Source organism: Pristiophorus japonicus, chromosome 11 (assembly GCF_044704955.1).
Source record: "Pristiophorus japonicus isolate sPriJap1 chromosome 11, sPriJap1.hap1, whole genome shotgun sequence".
NCBI lineage: Eukaryota > Metazoa > Chordata > Chondrichthyes > Pristiophoridae > Pristiophorus > Pristiophorus japonicus.
Window position 1 is genome coordinate 165393295 of NC_091987.1, and position 22296 is coordinate 165415590.

The 22296-nt window shown below is 47.9% G+C and overlaps 2 protein-coding genes across 12 annotated transcripts in view; one reads left to right on the forward strand and one right to left on the reverse strand.

The window, feature by feature from the left end:
* Positions 1-3315, reverse strand: part of tmem107l (transmembrane protein 107 like) — a 79184-nt gene extending 75869 nt beyond the window's left edge. For 6 of the 7 annotated variants that reach the window (XR_011595918.1, XR_011595919.1, XM_070894231.1 and 3 more), the window contains exons 1-2: positions 3249-3315; positions 1152-1271 (exon numbers count right to left, since the gene is read on the reverse strand). Coding sequence is in view for 5 of the 7 variants with exons in the window: in XM_070894231.1 (XP_070750332.1) it covers positions 1152-1238 (87 nt within the window). In the remaining 2 variants the exon portion in view is untranslated. Of the gene's footprint in view, positions 1-1151; positions 1272-3190 lie in introns of all 7 variants that reach the window. The other variant, XM_070894229.1, reaches the window with a different exon arrangement.
* A 42-nt stretch (positions 3316-3357) lies between these two features.
* LOC139276367 (putative nuclease HARBI1) overlaps positions 3358-22296 on the forward strand; it is a 52470-nt gene continuing 33531 nt past the window's right edge. For 3 of the 5 annotated variants that reach the window (XM_070894237.1, XM_070894234.1, XM_070894236.1), the window contains exon 1: positions 3358-4674. In XM_070894237.1, the coding sequence (XP_070750338.1) occupies positions 3502-4665 (1164 nt within the window). In that variant the 5' untranslated portion in view covers positions 3358-3501 and the 3' untranslated portion in view covers positions 4666-4674. Of the gene's footprint in view, positions 4675-16102; positions 21286-22296 lie in introns of those variants that run through there. The other 2 variants (XR_011595920.1, XM_070894235.1) reach the window with 2 other exon arrangements.

Consider the following 22296-nt stretch of genomic DNA (forward strand, 5'->3'; position numbering starts at 1 on the left):
ATCTATCTTTCCTTTCTTTATTGCTTTCTTAGTCATTCTTTGCTGTCGTTTAAAATTTTCCCAATCTTCTAGTTTCCCACTAACCTTGGCCACCTTATACGCATTGGTTTTTAATTTGATACTCTCCTTTATTTCCTTGGTTATCCACGGCTGGTTATCCCTTCTCTTACCGCCCTTATTTTTCACTGGAATATATTTTTGTTGAGCACTATGAAAGAGCTCCTTAAAAGTCCTCCACTGTTCCTCAATTGTGCCACCGTTTAGTCTGTGTTCCCAGTCTACTGTAGCTAACTCTGTCCTCAGCCCACTCTAGTCTCCTTTGTTTAAGCATAGTACGCTCGTTTGAGACACTACTTCCTCACCCTCAATCTGTATTACAAATTCAACCATATTGTGATCACTCATTCCAAGAAGATCTTTTACTAGGAGATCGTTTATTATTCCTGTCTCATTACACAGGATCAGATCTAAGATAGCTTTCTCCCTTGTAGGTTCTGTAGCAGCAGGAACCTTTCGATGGCCAACTACAAAACACATTTGGGAGCAGAAATCAAAAGCACAATCTCGGGGATTGGAGGTCCCTCACAGAGGACTTATAATCTCATATCGCTTATAGAATCATAGAATGGTTACAGCACGACAGAAGGACATTCAACCAGTCGAGCCTGAGCCGACTCTCAGCTAGTCTCACTCCCCTTTCCCCGTAGCCCTGCAGCACCAGAGTAGGAGAGGTTCATTGATGAAAAGCCTTTCCCTGCTCCCGAGAAGGTCTTGGGCCTGTGTAATATTCTGATGGCTGAGCATAAAGCAAAGATTGGTGTGTCCCCCGCCACAAGTATATCCTGACATTTCCCCGCTGCCGGAACAGAGTGCCAGTGAGTGGGACAGCTGCAAACATTTCACTTTCATTTAAATAAGGCAGGAGCAGTGCAAGGGCACCTCCCAACACCAGATAGGTACCCATTTGAAGGAGGACCTAAAGAAGCAGGCCTCGAGATGGTTGTCTACTTTAAAGGCTCTATATGAATGCAAGTTGCTGCCTTCGCTCTCGCAGTTCCAGGTGCTGATCCTGTCAGGTGGGGGGTGGGCGGAAGAAATTGTCCCAAGTATGTTTCTGCCCTGGCCTCTCCTCGGCCATATTCCTTACTCACCCTGGACCAGAAGATGTTGATCACTATGAGAAGGTGAGCCACGAGTGTCAGAAACCGGGATGGTACCAGGCTGCTTGGCATCGGCATTGCCAATTCTGGCTCGATTATCACAAATTCTACCTGTGAAAAGGAAGACTGTCAGATACCAAGCAATCATGAATCTTTTAAAGATGAGTCAGTTCCCCTCCCCCTTCTAGCCCACGAATACAACCGATGTTGCTGTACAGGTGACCTCGGCCCAACCTTTGTGAGAAATACATGTAAAGTGACAAGCTTCTTGAAAGCTCCAACAATTTCTTGCATTTACACAGCGCCTTTAATCCAGAATAATGTCCCACAGTTAAAGAAAAGAGAAGAAACCAAGGGAGTTATTTTAATCCCACTCACTGGGCAGGAAATCCGCAGGATCCGGTGTGATGTGCATTTACACCACACTCACTTTTACTCTTCGGAACCCTTGCCACTGGGGCGGGACGGGGGTGAGGAGGGGGAGGGAGGCGATACACTGTTATAAGAACATAAGAAATAGGAGCAGGAGTAGGCCATACGGCCCCTCGAGCCTGCTCCTCCATTTAATATGATCATGGCTGATCTGATCATGGACTCAGGTCCACTTCTCTGCCCTGCTCCCCTTAATCCCTTATCAGTTAAGAAACCGTCTATCTCTGTCTTAAATCCATTCAATGTTCCGGCTTCCACAGCTCTCTGAGGCAGCAAATTCCAGAGATTTACAACCCTCATAAAAATAAATTTCTCCTCATCTCAGTTTTAAATGGGCGGCCCCTTATTCTAAGATTATGCTCCCTAGTTCTAGTCTCCCCCCTCAGTGGAAACATTATCTTTGCATCCACCTTGTCAAGCCCCCTCATAATCTTATACGTTTCGATAAGATCACCTCTCAATCTTCTGAATTCCAATGAGTAGAGGCCCAACCCACTCAACCTTTCCTCATAAGTCAACCCGCTCATCTCCGGAATCAACCTAGTGAACCTTCTCTGAACTACCTCCAAAGCAAGTATATCCTTTTGTAAATATGGAAAGCAAAACTGCTCGCAGTATTCCGGGTGTGGCCTCACCAATACCTTGTATAACTGTAGCAAGACTTCCCGCTTTTATATTCCATCCCCTTTGCAATAAAGGTCACGATACCATTGGCCTTCCTAATTACTTGCTGTACCTGTATACTGTCCTTTTGTATTTCACGCACAAGTACCCCCAGGTCCCGCTGTACTGCGGCACTTTGCAATCTTTCTCCATTTAAATAATAACTTGCTCTTTGACCTCACACTTTCCAACATTATACTCCATCTGCCAAATTTTTGCCCACTCACTTAGCCTGTCTATGTCCTTTTGCAGGTTTTTTGTATCCTCCTCACACATTGCTTTTCCTCCCATCTTTGTATCGTCAGCAAACTTGGCTACGTTACACTCAGTCCCTTCTTCCAAGTCGTTAATATAGATTGTAAATAGTTGGGGTCCCAGCATCCCTGATCCCTGAGGCACCCCACTAGTTACTAATTGCCAACCCGAGAATGAACCATTTATCCCGACACTCTGGCTAACGAACAGAAAACAATCTTGCGCAGTAACCCCTGGGGGGAGGAGGAGGCACACTGTTCCTGGGAGGGGAGGATAGACAGTGCCCTGGGGGGGGGGGCAACACTGTCCTGCGGGGGTTACTGTCCCGGGGGGGGGGGGGGGGATACACTGTCCTGCGGGGGTTACTGTCCCGGGGATGGGGGGGGTTACTGTCCCGGGAAGGGGGGGGATACTGTCCCGGGGGGATACTGTCCCGGGGGGGGGGGGGGAGAGGGGCGATACTGTCCCGGTGGGGGAGGAAGAGGGGGGATACTGTCCTGGGGGGAGGGGGGGATAGGGGGTTAAACTGTCCCGGGGCGGCGGGTGGTAAACGTGTTGTTGCCTGGGCCAAGATGGCGGCGGTTGCCCGGGTAACGCGGCCTCACAATGGGTCCGACAATGGACACGGATCCCCGGCCCGATCATAGGCTTCAGCCACTGCCCCTCGCCCTCACCCTCACCCTGGGTCAGGGGGTCGGAGTCGGGGTCGGTTGGTTGGCCGGTCTCTCTCTCTCTCACCTGGGACCACCGCCGCTCGGGAGGGCGGGTGTCGCTGCGCCTGCGCACTGCCTCCCTCCGTCTGTCTGCCTGGGCAGTCCGCTCCGCGGTGCATTGTGGGTCGTGGCCTTCTCCGTTCCTGCCGCTCCTCCTGGCCCCGCACCTCCCGCTACCCCCAGGCCCCGGTCCCGCACCAGCAGAGGGACACTGCGTGTTACAAACGGCCCTTTAATGTGCCATCACAGTTTGCTTACACGGTCAGTGAGAGATTTCAATGGGGGCAGACCTTGTCAGGCAGCAAATTATCCTGGTTGCTATTGGCAGGCGGCTTCAAGCTGGAAGAAGGGTTCGTGGCCATGGTTTGCAACGGAATCGAAGAGGCCATAGACGTGTGGGGAGGAGGCCTTACCCCCCACGGGTTTATAGGGAACATCGCTCATACCTCCAGCTCTCTGAGGAACAATGCATTACAAGGCTGCGCTTCAGAAAAGATGTACTCACAGAGATATGCCAGCTCCTACAGGCCGACCTACAGCCTACCAGCGCCAACAGGACTGCGCTGCCTGTCGAGGTGAAGGTGACTGCGGCGCTGGCCTTCTATGCCTCCGGCTCCTTCCAGGCAGCAGCAGGGGACATATGCAGCATCTCTCAACACGCTGCACATAGCTGCATCCACCAGGTGACAAGGGCACTGTATGCGCGCAGGATGGACTTCATAAATTTCCCAATGAGCAGCGACAGCCAGATTGAGAGGGCTTTAGGGTTTGGAAGAATCGCAGGCTTCCCGAAGGTTCAAGGAGCCATTGACTGCACACACGTCGCTTTGCGAGCACCATTACACAACACAGAGGTGTTCAGAAACCGAAAGGGATACGACTCTCTAAATGTACAGCTGGTCTGCGACCACACTCAGCGCATCCTCGCAGTGAATGCCTGCTATCCAGGGAGCACACATGATGCTTTCATCTTGCATGAGAGCAGTGTCTCACAAATGTTTCAGCGACAAAGGCAAGGGCAGGGCTGGCTGATCGGGGACAAAGGTTACGGCTTGGCCACGTGGCTCATGACCCCCCTCCGGAACCCCGCCACAGAAGCCGAGCAGCGCTACAATGAGGGCCATGCAGCCACCCGCAAAATCATCAGACAGACAATTGGTGTGCTCAAGCAGCGCTTCAGATGCCTGGACCGCTCTGGAGGCAGCCTTCAATACTTCCCTCAACAGGTCTCTGAATTCATTGTGGTGTGCTGCATGCTACACAACTTAGCCATCATGAAGGGCCAGGCATTGCCAGTGGGGATTGCAGGACCAACTCAAGAGGAGGAGGACGAGGGAGACGAGCCCATTGCAGAGCCACTACATCCACAGGGGAGGCAGTGTGGAGATGCGGCCACAGCAGGAGCCTTACTTCGCCAGCTCATTATTGACCAGTTCGCTTGAATGAGGAAGGTGAGGTTGCAGCGTTGACTCTGAATTCTGCAAAAAAGACACAAGACAAATGGCAAAGGTCAACGAAACATTTTTATAAACATGAATAATTAACAATGTTCCCCCCCCAAAAAAACCCACAAACGATACAATGGTTAAAATAAAAGTAAATAAACACAAAATTGCTTCCTGCAGTCAACAAAATGTAAATAAACACTAATCTGCATCCTCCAGTCAACAAAACATAAATAAAGACGAAACTGCTTCCTGCAGTGAGACAATTCAAGATGAGTCAATTGTTATCACACCACTATTTGCAATTTTTACAATTCTATACACATCCATAAGCACAAACTTGTGCCAGCCCTTAATGGCTCTTAACCACACTTCCCCCCCCCCCGCCCTTCCCTTCAACCCCTTCCCACACCTGCTGCTCCTCCTCAATGAGGTCTCAGTGCCTACAGCAAGGCTGCTGTGTTGGGGGGCTAGACAATACAGGAGGACGCCCTGGACCTGCTCTTGGCCTGGAAGACCCGGCTGCGGACTGCTGTGCCTCATCATCAGCAGGAGCAGCAACTGGTGGCTGGGGTGTGGACCGTGTATGGTGCATGGTTGGCGAGTCAGTGGTGGGAGCTGGAATGCTGTCATCCTGAGGAAGGACAGCACCTTCCATTTCCTGGGAGCCACTGACTCTCCGACAGGACTGGGCCTCAGCATCCGGAGCACGATGTGTCTCCACAACTTGCTGGTCTGCTTCGGCACCGTCCCTTCCTTGTTGGACAGTGGGGAACGCAGAGAGTATGGTAGCAGACATCGACTACTTCACTTCACCAAACTGAAGCGTTGCTTATGCCTGTGATGTGCCCGAGTCTGCAATGTGATCAAGTGCATGCGCACACACTCTGGAATGCCACTGTTGCTGCTCGAGGCCACCAGGTTCTGTGTGGGCAATGATGGCCTCGCTGGTGTTCTGAGTTGCAACAACAATCCATGACAAGTTGCAGTAAGCTTGTCAATGCTGTCTGGGATCCGTACCAATGCATCCATAAGCTCACAGTGCATGCCTAGACATTTCCACCAACTCCAGTTCCATGGCTGCTTGTCGTTGAGCAGACCTAATTATTTGCCGACTCACCCTCCGGAGAGCTGGCCTGCAAGATTGCCCTCTCGCATTCCGTTGCTGTAGGCGACTGGGGCCAGAGCCTCCAACTCCTCATACCCCATTCGCATCGTCCCTAGATGTAGTGAGGCCAGACGGGGCAACTGGTGGGTTCTGAGGCTCAGGCAGAACACTCTCTTCCCCTCTCTCATCGTCTCCCCCATGGCCAGGAGTAGACGGCTCCCTTGTAACATGGGGGCTGTAGGTGATCATTCTGAAAGGCCTAGCAGTAATGGGAGTGTATTGTGAGAAAGGATGTAAATGATTGAGTTTATGTACATAGAATCATAGCATTGAAGGAGGCCATTTCAGCCCATCGTGTCCATTCCGGCCAATAAGAGGCTATCCAGCCTAATCCCACTTTCCAGTCTAGGTCCGTATCCCTGTAGGTTACGGCACTTCAAGTACACATCCAAATACTTTTTAAATGTGGTGAAGGTTTCTGCCTCTACCACCCTTTCAGGCAGTGAGTTCCAGACCCCCACCACCCTCTGGGTGAAGAAATTTCCCCTCAAATCCCCTCTAAACCTTCTACCAATTACTTTAAATTTATGCCGCCTGCTTGTTGACGCTTCTGCTAAGGGAAATAGGCCCTTTCTATCCACTCTATCCAGGCCCCTCATAATTTTATACACCTCAATGAGGTCGCCCCTCTGCCTCCTCTGTTCCAAGGAAAACAAACCCAGTCCATCCAATCTGTCCTCATAGCTAAGATTCTCCATTCCCGGCAACATTCTCGCAAATCTCCTCCAGTGCAATCACGTCCTTCCTGTAATGTGACCAGAAATGCACGCAGTACTCCAGCTGTGACCTAATCAGTGTTTTATACAGTTCAAGCATAACCTCCCTGCTCTTGTATTCTATGCCTCAGCTAATAAAGGCAAGCATTCCTTATGCCTTCTTAACCACCTTATCCACCTGGCCTGCTGCATTCAGGGACCTGTGCACCTGCACTCCAAGGTCCCTTATCAAAGGGACCTCTACACTTCTCAATGTCCTACCATTTAACGTGTATTCCCTTTCCTTGTTAGCCCTCCCCAAATGCATTATCTCACACTTCTCGAGATTACATTCCATTTGCCACTGTTCTGCCCACCTACCAGTTGATTCATTATCAATCAAACAGCCAATTTTAGTATCATCTGCAAACGTTTTAATCATACCCTCTATATTCAACTTTAGATCATTGATATATATCACAAAAAGCAAGGGACCCAGTACTGAGCTCTGCGGAACCCCACTGGAAACATCCTTCCAGTCACGAAAATACCCATCAACTATTACTCTTTGCTTCCTGCTTCTGAGCCAACTTTGGATCCAACTTGCCACTTTGCCCTGGATCCCATGGGCTTTTACTTTTGTGACCAATCTGCCCTGTGGGACCTTATCAAAAGCTTTGCTAAAAATCCATATACACTACATCATACGCTTTGCCCTCAATGACCCTTCTGGTTACCTCCTCGAAAAAATCAATAAAGTTAGTCAGTCACGACCTTCCCTTAACAAATCCGTGCTGACTGTCCTTGATTAATCCGTGTCTTTCTAAATGAAGATTTATCCTGTCCTTCAGGATTTTTTCCAATAATTTTCCCACCACTGAGGTTAGGCCGACTGGCCTGTAATTACTCGGTGTATCCTTTTCTCCCTTTTTAAACAAAGGTACAACATTAGCAGTCCTCCAGTCCTCTGGCACCACACCTGAAGCCAGAGAGGACTAGAAAATGATGGTCACAGCCTCTGCTATTTCCTCTTTTGCTTTGCTTAACAGCCTGGGATACATTTCATCCGGGCCTGGAGACTTAACCACTTTCAAAGCTGCTATAAACCCCTTAATACTTCCTCTCTCTCTATGTTTAAGTCATCTAACATTTCACACTCCTCCTCCTCGATAATAGTGTCTGCATCGCCCCTCTCTTTTGTGAAAACAGACGCAAAGTATTCATTAAGAACCATACCCACGTCTTCCGCCTCCACACACACATTACCCTTATGGTTTCTAATAAGCCCTACCCTTTCTTTAGTTATCCTCTTGCTCTGAATATATTTATAAAACGTCTTTGGGTTTTCCTTGATTTTACTTGCCGAGAGTTGATCATGCTCTCTCTTTGCTTTCCTAATATCCTTTTTAATTTCACCCCTGGGCTTTCTATATTCCTCTAGAGATTCTGCAGTATTGAGCCCTCGGTATCTCTCATAAGCCTCCCTTTTTTCTTTATCCTTCCCTGTATGTCCCTCGACATCCAGGGGGCTCTAGATTTGTTAGTCCCACCCTTTTTCTTTAAGGGCACATTTTGGTCTGCACCCTCTGGATCTCCTCCTTGAATGTCTCTCACTGCTCTGACACTGATTTACCTTTATGGATCATTAGAAGCAAATGGGTGCAGAAGTAAGTCTTCATCTTTCTTACACATTATGAAAGCTCCACTGACTGTTGAGAGGGACCATTTGCATGAAAAGTTTCACATAATGTGTGGGATGTATGTTAGAAGTCATGAAGGCATACATAAATGCAAATGGTACCCTGACGACTCTGGTAAGGTTGTTGAACTTTTTTTGACACTGTGGCAGTTCTGGCCGCAGTGTCTGCAGCAGACACCTCCTGTGCAATGTCCCTCCACAGTCTCTTAAATGCAGGTGGGAGTAGTCTGGCTCCTCCAGCAAGATAGAGCGAGGACCATCTCCTCTCCACTGCGTGGACAAAGGCCTCACTCGCCTCATTGCTGAAGTGACTGGCACGCTGCCTTCCCTCCTGCTCCTCCATCTCTTCAGAAGTGGCTGAAGTGGGGCGGTTTATCTGCGTATGAGCGCAGGAAGCTGCCGCGTCCTGAATTAGGGTTTGCGACCAGGAAAAAAGAAAGAAAACACTGCGCACGTGCAAAATGGCCGCCTCCTTTAACTACACAAGTTTCGGCTTGGGCACACAAAGTCCGTTGTGCAACGCCTGACTTAACGCCAGCGCTCCTCCAACTTACTTTCTTGCTGAAACTTGCAGTCGAAGGCACAAATTAATTTCATGCACTAACTTTAATGCCCCGTCGCGTTTAACGCCCCGAAATCCAAACAGCCCAAAATCTAGCCCTCTGCGCCTTCCTATCAGACCCTGCTTATCTTTACCCAAATCGCTACGCTGCTCCATCGCCTTAACCTTTCTCTTTAGCTTTCTAAATTTCCCCTTGTTAAGTCCTGACTCTAATGTACTGACTTACACGAGACACATGCTGAAGTCAAGGTCACTCAGGACCTGCACCATTAATTCACAGCTCTCCAGTGCTGCGCTTGCCTGAGACCTCCCTTTATATACCTCAGTGGGACAGGTATGGATTGTCTCCTGCAAGTGCACCCCTGGTGGTAAGGTATGCTTATTGTTATAGGTCATATCCAGTTACAGTCATGTATAGCATGGTAGGATACAGTTATATACAGTAATGTGAGATACATGACATCACCCTCCCCCAAGGTCTTATTGCCTTTATAGATTCAGTCTCTCAGGTGGTCTGCGCTCTCGCGTGGAGCGTCTTAGTTGTGGTTCAGTTGTTTGCCTTGGTGCCTGTGTTTCGTTCGGTGTGATTGCTGGTATGTTCGGTGTCATTGCTGGTATCTCGCCTGGGCTGTCTGTTTCGTTCGGTGTGATTACTGGTATCTCGCCTGGGCTGTCTGTTGAGACTGCCCTTTCCTCAGGTTGTTCCACCTGCCTGTCCACCAGGTGTGGTGTGAGTTCCACATTGTAGTCTGCCTCTGGATCTTCAGTGTTATCAGTGAATCTACTTTTTACTTGGTCTACATGCCTCCGGCAGGTTTGGCCATTGTCCATTTGTAGAACCAGTAGCCTGTTTCCCTCTTTGTCTGTTACTGTCCCTGCAAGCCATTTGGGACCCCGGCCATAGTTTAGCACAAACACTTTGTCCCCTATCTCATTCCACCTCCCCCTCGAATTTCGGTCATGGTACTCAGTTAGCTTTTGACACTTAGCCTCAACAATTTCATGCATGTCTGGGAGGATTGACGAGAGCCTGGTCTTTAAGGTTCGTTTCATCAATAGTTGCGCGGGGCGAACCCCAGTCAACGAATGCGGACGAGATCTGTATGCCAGCAGCCTTGGATTCTGAGCATGCCTCTCATGAGATAAGGGACAAAGTGTTTGTGGTCGGTTTCTAACGCAAACTTGGCCCCGACAAGGTATTGGTGCATCTTTTTGACACCGTACACACACGTGAGCGCCTCCTTCTCAACCATACCATACCCGCGCTCCGCCCGCGAAAGTGACCTGGAGGCATAAGCAACGGGCTGCAATTTACCCGCATCATTGACGTGCTGTAAAACTCACCTGACCCCGTACGCTGACGCATCACACCCAAAACCAATCGCACCCCTTTCTGAGTAGCACGTGGAGAGGCTCCAGCAGCGTGCTCAAGTTCTGCATAAAGTTCCCAAAGTAATTGAGTAGCCCGAGAAAGGCACGCAGTTCCGAGACATTCCGGGGCCTGGGTGCCAGGCGAATCGCTTCGGTTTTGGATTCAGTTGGGCGAATTCCATCAGCGGCAATCCTTCTGCCCAAAAATTCAACCTGAGGCGCGAGAAACAGACACTTGGATTTCTTTACTCTTCGGCCTACCCGATCTAATCGACTTAGTACTTCCTCAAGATTGCGGAGATGAGAGTCGGTGTCCCTACCCGTGATGAGTATGTCATCTTGAAACACAACCGTCCCCGGGATGGACTTGAGCAGACTCTCCATGTTGCGCTGGAATATAGCAGCTGCCGACCTGATGCCGAATGGGCATCGATTGTACACAAAAAGGCCTCGATGTGTGTTGATGTTGGTGAGTAGCTTAGACTCTTCGGTCAGTTCTTGCGTCATATACGCAGATGTGAGGTCAAGTTTCGAGAAAAGTTTTCCTCCAGCCAACGTGGCAAATAGGTCCTCCGCTCTGGGCAGCGGGTATTGGTCCTGTAGGGAGACTCTGTTTATGGTAGATTTGTAATCCCTACAGATTCGCACGGATCCATCAGGCTTCATGACGGGGACGATGGGGCTTGCCCAGTCGCTGAATTCCACGGGAGAAATTATGCCTTCCCGTAGAAGCCGGTCCAGTTCGTTTTCAATCTTTTACCTCATCACATAAGGCACAGCTCTAGCCTTGTGATTGTCGAGTCTGGCATTCTGTGTGATGTAGATTCTAACTTTAGCCCCTTTGAAGGTGCCCACACCTGGCTGAAAGAGATGTTCAAAACAGTTTAGAACTGTTGAGCAGGAGGTCCGTTCCTCTGACGACATGGCGTGAACATCATCCCATTTCCAATTAAGTTCTGCTAGCCAGCTTCTCCCCAACAGGGCTGGGAGATCCCTGGGGACAATCCACAGGGAAAATCGGTTCACCGTCCCTTTGTATGTGACCGAGAGCATGGCGCTGCCAAGGACTGGGACGATTTCTTTAGTATAGGTCCTTAGTTTGGTGTCGATCTTTGTGAGTTTTGGTCTGTTGCTTTTGTGCGGCCACAGCTGTTCAAATTGTTGAATGCTCATGAGGGATTGACTGGCCCCCGTGTCCAGTTCCATGTTGATGGGTATCCCGTTGAATAGAAGCCTCATCATAATTGGAGGCGTCTTGGTGCAAGAACAGTGGACATTGATCGTGTTAACCCGCTGTACCTCAGCATCCCATGCACTGTTCCAACCGTCTTCTGGTCCGCTTCAAGCTGCTGTTTTTCTGCACATGCGAGCCAGATGCCCTGTGTAGTTGCGGTTTCTGCAAACGGCATGCTGAAATCGACACAGCCTGGTTGAGTGCCTTCCCCCACATCTCCAACACACACCGTTTCCATTGTTTCCGAAGGATGAGCTGCGTCTGGCTGATCTCCCTTGAGCTTCTGTCAATCTGTTGTGATTGCTCGCATTGTGGGTTGATGAGGTGTGATCAGCCGTTCATGTGGCCCTTGATTTTGAAGGCTTCTGGCGCCACTGTCTGCTGTTGAAGGCCTGCTCTCCTGCCTTTGTCTGTGTGTGGGGGTAGAGGTTTGTTTCACAATGTGAACCCGTTGTTACGATGCCTCGTTGGTTGTCGTACCCGAAGTATAGATCAGCCTCGTTTCTTCTTCGCCTGCCAAAAACGTTTGTGCGACCAGTGCTGCTGTCTCTAGAGTCAAGTTCTTAGTCTCTATAAGCTTTCGGAATATGCCTGCGTGGCCTATTCCTTCAATAAAAAAAGTCTCTCAGTACTTCTCTCCTTAGTTCATCGGGGAACTTACATGAACTAGCCAGCCTCCGAGGTTTTGCCACGAAGTCAGGTATGCTTTTGCCCACACAGCGTCTGTAGTTGTAGAACCTGTGTCTGGCCATGTGTAGGCTGCTCGCTGGCTTCAGGTGGTCTCTCACCAGTGTGCTCAACTCCTCAAATGACTTGCTTGCTGGTTTCTCGGGTGCCAGCAGATCTTTCATTAAAGCGCATGTTTTCGAGTCACAGCTGGTCAAGAGATGGGCTCTTTTCTTGTCTGCCTTATCGTCGCCCAGCCAGTCTTTGGTCACAAAGCTTTGCTGGAGCCTTTCTATAAAGTCATCCCAATTGTCTCCAGCATTGTATTTCTCATCTGAGCTGTTGGTAGCCATTCTGTGGATTCTGTGATCCCATCCTCGTCGCCACTGTTAAGTCCTGACTCTAATGACTGACTGGCACATGCTGAAGTCAAGGTCACTCAGGACCTGCACCTTTAATTCACAACTCTCCAGTGCTGCACTTGCCTGAGACCTCCCTTTATACACCTCAGTGGTATGGAGTGTCTCCTGCATGTGCACCCCTGGTGGTAAGGTATGCTTATTGTTACAGGTCATATCCAGTTACAGTCATGTATAGCATGGTAGGATACAGTTATATACAGTAATGTGAGATACATGACATCCCTCACCTGAACCCTACCCCACTTTTAGTTTAACTCCCTTTAGAAGTTTTAGAGCTGGGCCAGTGACAGGAGCTGTGTGGGCAGGGACCATCCGATCAACACAGCTCCAGTGGCATTGCTACCGAGGTGGAACATCCAGCCCTCAGTGTTCACTTAGGGACCCAGTAAATATCAGTAACCACACTCCAGGCCTCGGCTTACCCCTGAGTAAACTCATAGGGGATCTGGCAGTGACAATTGAAGCTCTCGACCCTGCTGTGCCTCAGTGTTACTGGATCTGTTCAAATCTTCACACAGTAGAATCCGCTCGAACTGCCCTCTGGAGCAAATGCTGACTGTAGCCCGCTGACCATTCCGCATTGCCCATCCAGTGCCACTCAGTTACAGCACACAATGGCAGCATTTGGATTGTCCACCTGTCCTCAGTACAAGATGTTCAACTGATGCCACCTAATCCTTGCCTTTCCCCAAATCCTTTGCATCCTTCTCAAATATTCTTTTCCTATTGAAGTGATTTGAAAGTTTCTGCCTCAATAGCCACTTGTTCTAATCACCCTGTCTGAAGAATTTCTTCCACTCCCCCTTTCGTTCTTCGAATCTTGTTTGTGGTGGTTGGAGGTCAATCAGCCCAGCCATAGGACATCGCTGCAGGAGTTCCTCAGGGCAGTGTCCTGGCCCAACCATCTTCAGCTGCTTCATAAATGACCTTCCCTCCATCATAAGGTCAAAAGTGGGGATGTTTGCTGATGATTGCAGTGTTTCTCACCCTCCAACTGAATTTGAAATTCAACCATGTTATGGTCACACATTCCTAGAGGATACTTTACTAGGAGATCATTTATTAATCCTGTCTCATTACACAGTACCAGATCTAAGATAGCCTGCTCCCTGGTTGGTTCCGCAACGTACTGGAGAAGGAAACTATCCCGGATACACTCTATAAACTCTTCCTCAAGGCTACCCTGGCTAATTTGCTTTGTCCAGTCAACATGAAGGTTAAAATCGCCCATGATTATTGCCGTTCCTTTTTGAAAAGCCTCCACTATTTTCTGATTTATACTCCGTCCAACAGTGTAGCTATTGTTTGGGGGCCTATAGACTATGCCCACCAGCGACTTTTTGTCATTATTTCTTATCTCCATCCAAACTGATTCACCATCTTGATCTTCTGAGCCAATATAATTTATCACTAACGCACTGATCTCATCCTTTATTAACAGAGCTACCCCACCTCCTTTTCCTTTTTGTCCTACCGAATTGTCAAATACCCCTGAATATTTAGTTCCCAGTCCTGGTCACCTTGCAACCACGTCTCTGTAATGGCTATCAGATCATACCCATTTGTATCTATTTGTGCCGTGAACTCATCTATTTTGTTACGAATGCTGCGTGCATTCAGATAAATAACTTTTAAATTTGTTTTTTTAACATTTTTTCCTGCTTTGACCCCACTTTCTGATTCACTTTTATGTTTATACACTCTGTCCCTTCCTCTCACGCTCTAGCTTTCATTTCCCCCAGTCCTACCCTGCTATATTGCCTTCTCCTTATTCTTTTCATTTTTTACATTTTCGCTCACCTGCACCCTCCACCCTCACTAATTAGTTTAAAGCCCTCTCTACAGCCCGAGTTATTCGATTGGCTAGGACCCTAGTCCCAGCACGGACTCAGTGGAGCCCGTCCCAACGGAACAGCTCCCTCTTACCCCATACTGGTGCCAGTGTCCCACGAACCAAAACCCATTTCTCCCACACCAGTCTCTGAGCCACGTGTTTAACTCTGATCTTATTTACCTTATGCAAATTTGCTCGTGGCTCAGGTAGTAATCCAGAGATTAATACCTTTGTGGTTCTGCTTTTTAATTTTACCCTCAGCTCCTCATAATCCCTCAGCAGAACCTCTTTGTTTGTCCTACCTATGTCATTGGTACCCACGTGAACCACGACAACTGGATCTTCCCCTTCCCACTCCAAGTTCCTCTCCAGCCCAGAGGAGATGTCCTTAACCCTGGCACCAGGTAGGCAACACAGCCTTCGGGACTCACTATACTGTCCCCTACCACTACAACAGTTCTTTTTACTGCCCGCACTTGAATGGCCCCCTGTACCACGGTGCTGTGGTCAGTTTGCTCACCCTGCAGTCCCTGCTCTTGTCCACACAGGGAGTAAGAGCCTCGAATCTGTTGGACAAGAGCAAGGACTGAGGCTCCTCCATCACTATCTCCTGGCTCCCCATACCAACCTCACTCGTACTCACACCCTCCTGTCCCTGACCATGGATCGAACTTGAATTAATTAATCTAATTGAAGTGACTAGCTCCTGGATGGCAGTGTCCAGGTAACTCTCTCCCTCCCTAATGTGTCGTAATGTCTGCAGGTCGGATTCCAGCTCATCAACGCGGAGCCGAAGTTCCTCGAGCTGCAGATATTTGCTGCAGATGTGGTCGCGGTCAATGGGGTCAACCAGCTCTCACATGCAACAGCAGAAACACATCGCCTGTCCTGCCATCTCTAATGTATTTAATGAATTAGATTTTGTTTTTTATTACTAATCCCGGTCCCTAATCTTGTAAATGTAGATTCTTTTCTCTCAATCTGGTTCAGTAAAATTACTGAGTCGAATACCTCTTGTGCTTTGAACAAAGCAGTCTTTATTTTACCGGCCGGCAAGACTTATCAGACAGAGGATATACATTCTCGGTCGAACGTACACTCCCTACGGATAAGTGAAGTTACATCGTAAAGCGACAACAGTTATACATTCTCGGCAAAAGATAACAAGATAGGGCTAGAGTGACATCCTAGTTCAATCTATCTCTTTTGATCCCTCCTTCCCTTCGTCCACTCATAAGCCGACCCAAGCATGGTCCGATTTTAAACAAAGATCTTCTGTTAATGTTTCAGGTTAATAACATGATTTAATAAGACCTTGAGGTTTTTCTGCAAGCTGTGGGTTTTGTTTCAATATGTGTTAGTGTTGTAACATTTCGCAGTCTCGAGTCCGAGATGTCATGGCTATTCCTCCATGAATTCTTTGTTAGCTTATACTGTCCCTATACAATTCCCACGTTCTCAACTTCAATGTCTCTATACATTTTAAACATTCACATTCCCCCCTTTTATCATTCCATGATAACACTTAGGATCATTCCAGGAGTAAAATGTATAGGGAATGTGAACACACCTAATATCCAGAAAAGTTCCCATTTTGCGCATAAACATAAGACATGTAGCTCTCGTCTCTGTCTCCCCTCCCATGCGCCGAAACTGTCATATATCAACACTATTATACAGACTGTGGCATACAGACAGTTTCATCTTATGGCTCAGGATTCAGATAAATAGTCCAATTATTTTGCTGATTAAAAGAGTTCAGTTTTCCCGTCTCTCTTCTCAGGTCACCGTCGGTGTAGCTGGCTGTCTATCACTACGGGTAAAAGTTCAAACTGGTCCACGTTCCAATTAGGATGCCAACGGCCTTGTTCAGCTATGGAGAAGAGGAAGTCTGGAACAGAAACAGGAGTTAGAATAACCAGTAAAATAGGTTCGTTAGAGGGTGGTGAGCTTGCAGTGGTGCAGGTGAACCCAGGCACTTTTCCCCTCAACCTTGGCTGCAGTGGAGGTAGTGAGTAACACCTGAAAAGGCCCCTCCCATTGTGGCTCTAATCCCTTCCGAATCCATACTTCCCTGGTGCCACGAGGGACAATTCGGGTAAAACTGGGAGGTCGAGGTGAGCATCTTGAACCTGGTTGTGAGCTAGTCGCAGAGCCTGAGTCAGAGAAAGAACATAGGTGGTCATCAGTCGAGCTAAGATCTCATATCTAGGAACAATTTCCCTCATTAACACCTTAACAACAGTTTGAGCCTTATTGTCCAGGTTAGGGTAGGCTTCAATCCATCTGCTAAACACATCTACTATTACTAACACATATTTGTAACACTGAACTTTTTGCAACTCAATGTCGTCCAACTGAAATGTCTCAAAGGGACCTTCGGGTAGAGGCGTTTTACCCCAATCACAGGGGACTCCGTTCCCTGGATTATGTTGCTGGCCAACCAGGCAACGACTACTGATGTTCTGGGTGAGCGCTTGGAGTCTAGGGTGCCACCAAGTAGCCAAAAGTGTGTCACTCGTGGTCCTTGCTCCACAATGAGTAGCAAAATGCATACATTCAATAACCCATAGAGCCAACTTGTCAGACATGCAAGTCTGTTCCGCGGGAGTGGTCCAGAGTTTAGAAACATTGTCATAAGTACATGCATAATATTTCCACAACAGTTTATCTTTTTCAGGAGCGTCCTCCTGTGCTTTTATAACATCTTGGATGGTTGGCATTGGTTTTTCCGAGGCTAACTTATACTTCGCAGGATTTTTAGTCTGACTCATAATTTTGGGCACGACCATCTGTTGGTCACGAGAGGCCTGTTTGGCCTCTTGGTCAGGACAACGATTCCCTATATCAACCAGAGAATTTCCGGTAGTGTGGGCGGTACATTTGACAATGGCAATGCGTTTGGGGAACATGAGGGCTTGCAACAAATCAGATACTAGCTGTTTATGAGATATCTCATTCCCCTGTGAGGTTAGGAATCCTCTATTTTTCCATAATTGTCCGAAATCATGGGCCACCCCAAAGGCATACCTAGAGTCAGTATAGATATTGACTTTGAGATCTTTGGCCAAGATACATGCTCGGGTGAGGGCGAATAGTTCAGCTTGTTGAGCAGAATAGGCGGTTTCAAAAGCGGCAGATTCCAAGATCTGATTCTCCTGGTTTACTATGGCGTATCCTGAGATTCGTGTATCTACTGGATTAATAGAAGTACTTCCGTCAACATACATAAACAATCATGACTGGGTTCTTCCTCATCTTGGGGTGGCTCAGTAAGAAAACAGGCCGGATTAATTGCAGTACAGTGCCGAAAGATCAGTTTAGGATTGCCTGTGATTTCAGTGGGTTCTGTCGGATAGAGAGCCAGTCCACATTGCCCTGCACTGGGATCTCAATCGGATCAATGGGAGTATAACCCACTTGGGAGGGGTCCTCTGCCCACACATGAGGATCCACATAGTCAGGTATGTCCGATCCAGTATGATGCTGTAGAGTCGTTAAGACCTTCTCGGGGTCCCCATGAAATTGGACTGTTCGGCCATGTTTTACGATTTGCACATCCCGGCTGGTAGGGTCAGCCTCATCTATGGCCTTGCGTACCATAACTCCCAAATCTTTAGCATGGTGAGGGGCTAATACTTCACGAGCAATATGCGGTGCCATTGTTAGGGGCTGTTTCCACAGATTCTTATCCACTTCCACAAAATCTGCCTCTCTTTCCAGTCCAGTCACTCTAGCCCTTAATAGAATTCCCTTCACTTCCCCTTCGTGATCCTGATAAAAGTTCTGCAGGTCCTGATTCTTTCCACTGGAATCGTATGCTAGGGTCACGTGATAGGGTGCCTGCGGCAGGTCCAGAGACCACCACTGAGGGGTTCTAGTGGTATAATACTGCCGCTTAAGGGTTTCCTGTTTTACAATAATCCCATCATCTCCACACTCCAAATGCAACTGGAATTTGCAGAGGAGGTCTCTAGCCATCAAGTTACAGTCCAGATTGGTTGTGATAACAACTCGATGTTCCACCGATTCTTCCTGGTAACCCATTTTAACCGGTTCTGACACTGGGAATGTCGAGATTTTTCCCAGGAATCCTGAAAGTTCCTGTGTTTCAGTAGAGGCAGGGAGTTTAAGCTTTGATTGTACAGAAGACATGAAGGCTCCCGTATCTATCAAAAAGGGTTGCCACTCATTCAGAATGGGTTCGTCGTCCGGGGAGGATCCCTGCACAATCAAGCTGCATAGTCAATCGGGGGACAATTGACCAAAGGGGTTGTTCTGGGAGAAATTAGTGTAAGATCCTCCTCTTCCCCCCTTGCCCCCCTCCTCTTCCTCCTCTTCCTTTTCCATGCTGACGGTAGGGGCAATTTTTATTCCAATGTCCTTCCTGCCCACAATTAAAACAGTCAATTCCTCTTACCCAGTCCCGGCCTCTTCCCATACCATGCCGGGGACAAGAGGGAGGTTTATTAGCAGGACTCGGGCCGTTTGGTTGTTTAGTATAACCGTATCCTTGCTTATCCATCCAATCCTGTATGCAATACTGCGGTTCTAATTGATCCTTCCTCCCGAGATGGCTCTTCCTTTCTAGTCACGTATTCAGTCTTGACCCAGGTTGGGGGCGCACCTCCCCCCTCCCCTTTCTTTTCCTGCCAATAATATCTAACTGCCCTTTCCATTTGTCCGGATAGCGTGAGCAATCAAATAGTTGTTCGAAGATCACATAGACATCTATAGTGGGGTGGTCTGCAGCTTAGACATAGAAACATAGAAAATAGGTGCAGGAGTAGGCCATTCAGCCCTTCTAGCCTGCACCACCATTCAATGAGTTCATGGCTGAACATTCAACTTCAGTACCCCATTCCTGCTTTCTCGCCATACCCCTTGATCCCCCTAGTAGTAAGGATCTCATCTAACTCCTTTTTGAATATAGTCTAACTCCTTTTTGAATATAGCTTGTTGTGCATCAGGGTTTGGCATTGGTCTGACAGGGAATTGGTGTCGGGACTTTGGGATCTTGGAAATCATTTCTAGGTCGGAGGATGTTTTGGAGCTGTCTGACTGCTTGACAGTTCTGCGTCTCGATCGGCGGGGGTGTTTGCTATGTCTTTCACTACTTGGACTGGTAGATTGACTAGAAGATTTACGGGACTGTCTGTGAGTGAGATATAGTTCTGCCCTTTCGAGTGTGAGATCTGGTTCTTTCGGCTATATTGCTTGTGAACTGGGGATCCGAATCGCTATCAGAGGATGAGGAGTCAGTTTGGGTTTGTTGCTTTGGTGGTATGGGGTTATTTTTAACTCCTCTCGCCGGAGTGTAAGGTGGAGGGTGTTGGGAAGAGGACTGGAGCAAGGGGCCAGGGGGTTCGGGAGGCACCGTTGGGCGCTGAGTCAGTGACCACTCATCAATTTCATCATCAGCCTCGGTTAAAACAAAGCCAGCCATTTTACTACGTAGTCGGTCAATACCTTTCTCAGAGGTCCCAGAGGACCTCTTAGTAAGTTTCTCGTGCACACATTCTTTTTTTTTAAGACGTCTACAGTTTCAACATGTGTTCCCTCTGTCAATGAAAGTCCTAATTTAATAGCATTTATTTGCCAACTTGACAGAAGTGATGCATCTTTTAATTTTTTTTTTTGACAATCCCTGTGCTTTTTTTTTACTACCTCTACGCTTCTAGTGCCACCTAGAAGCCATTGATCATCTCCCAATAATTTGTTCAGGGCTCCTGATAATTTTCTAAAGTCTTCAGCTCTTTCAGGGAATTCTTCACATAATTTTTTCCGCATCCGTTGTTTTATCCAACTGATTACCCATTACCGTGTCGTTACGCGTTCACGTAGTCGTGCGATTTAAACAAACTTAAAACGAACAGACTTTACTGAAAAACAGACTTAACAAACTTACTAATCTAACACAAAGCCGCGTCGCCCCGCGGCTCGCGTCACCATGCGATTCAACCTTAAACAAACTTAACACAAAGCCGCGTCGCCCCGCAGCTCGCGTCTCCACGCAATTCCACCTAAACAAGCTTAACAAACTTAACACAAAGCCGCGTCGCCCCGCGGCTCGCGTCTCCACGCGATTCCACCTAAACAAGCTTAAAAAACTTAACACAAAGCCGCGTCGCCCCGCGGCTCGCGTCTCCACGCGATTCCACCTAAACAAGCTTAACAAACTTAACACAAAGCCGCGTCGCCCCGAGGCTCGCGTCTCCACGCGATTCCACCTAAACAAGCTTAAAAAACGTAACACAAAGCCGCGTCGCCCCGCGGCTCGCGTCTCCACGCGATTCCACCTAAACAAGCTTAACAAACTTAACACAAAGCCGCGTCGCCCCGAGGCTCGCGTCTCCACGCGATTCCACCTAAACAAGCTTAACAAACTTAACACAAAGCCGCGGCTCGCGTCTCCACGCGATTCCACCTAAACAAGCTTAACAAACTCAACAATAAACGGACTTACTGAAATCAGCACTGACTTTTGCGGTTCGCGTTGCTGCGCGTTCGCGTCGGCCCACGTTTACTCACGCGCTTGCGCCGCCGCACGTCTCGCGTCACCACGCGTTTACGTTGCCGTGCGTCTGCGTCTGCCTTCCTCCACTCGGCCGCACACTCGCGCCGCTGCGCGTCTCGCGTCGTTGCGCGTCAGCGCCGCTGCGCGTTCGCGTCGGCCCTCCTCCTCTCGGCCGCACGCTCGCGCCGCTGCGCGTCTCGCGTCGTTGCGCGTCAGCGCCGCTGCGCGTTCGCGTCGGCCCTACCTTCCGAGTTGCTGCGGGATTTAAATTCAATCATTGCCTAGACGGGCCAAGTGATATACAAGGTCGACGTCGTACCTGAATTGAACACCTATCCTCTATTTAATTCCCCATAAGCCTTATTTTATTCCCTGTGAGCCTAATTTTCTAAATTTGATTTCTTATGAGCCTTATTTAATTTCTTTTAGTCTCCAAATTTCCCTATCCTTTCGCGTCACTGCGCAGTTTAAATTCAATAAAGTCCTAATTTAATGGAGTTTTTCTGCCAAATGGACAGAAGTGATTTTTTTTTTACTGCAGTGGAATTTTTCTCATAATTTAAAATCTCAGAACATTTTTTTTTAGCACCTATTTAGTACGTTACTTTTTTTTGTCTTTTCCATAACTAGAGAGAAGTCTGGCACGTAGGCTGTGGACTGCTTTTCGTTATCTCAATTGTTCCAGCCTCAAGGTTGTGTTATTTAATATAATATTTTTTTTTGAATCCTTTTGAATCCATCTCAGTTGTTTTGCTGTGCCTTCTCTGAATGTTTTCTTTCAACAAGTTTGTGAGCATGTTAAATCCTTTTTTTTAACCACCGGGACCATGTAATTTTTTCTTTTTTTTTCAACAAACCTATCCTTTGTGCATTTCCTGGCTCCGTAACTTATCATCCGAATATACGTAATTCAATAAGGTTCACACTCTTAAACTTCCCACATACAGGACAACACTACGAAGGGTTAAAACAAACTTTCATTCTGTTTGAGATAAAACAAACCACAACTCCCCGGCTTTTTTTTTACAGTAAAAATCACAGAAGCATTTCTCATTTAAACAGACGTTCACAAGAGTCTCTTTTCTTTCCTATTAATTTTTGGATCCATGATTGATCATCTATACCTATCTAGCTCTAACTATAACCTATCTTTCCAAGTCGCCGCTTGGTTTGCGTCATCGAGCAATTTCCCTATCTCTATCCCTATTCTAAGTTTGAAAGGTATTCACCAGATTGTTCTGGATCTCGTTTAGACACTACCTGAGAACCAGCGAGTGGCTAAACTTTCCTCAGACTTTTGAAACCGGGGGAAACTGGAGCAGTATTGAAATCATACTCACTCCAGTGGCCACTTTCCCCTCGTCTCGTCCAAGGCTAGTCTGGGTCTTAATTTGCAAGTTTTCGGCAGTCGTCCGTTGAGATCCCACTTCTGACACCAAATGTAAATGTAGATTCTTTTC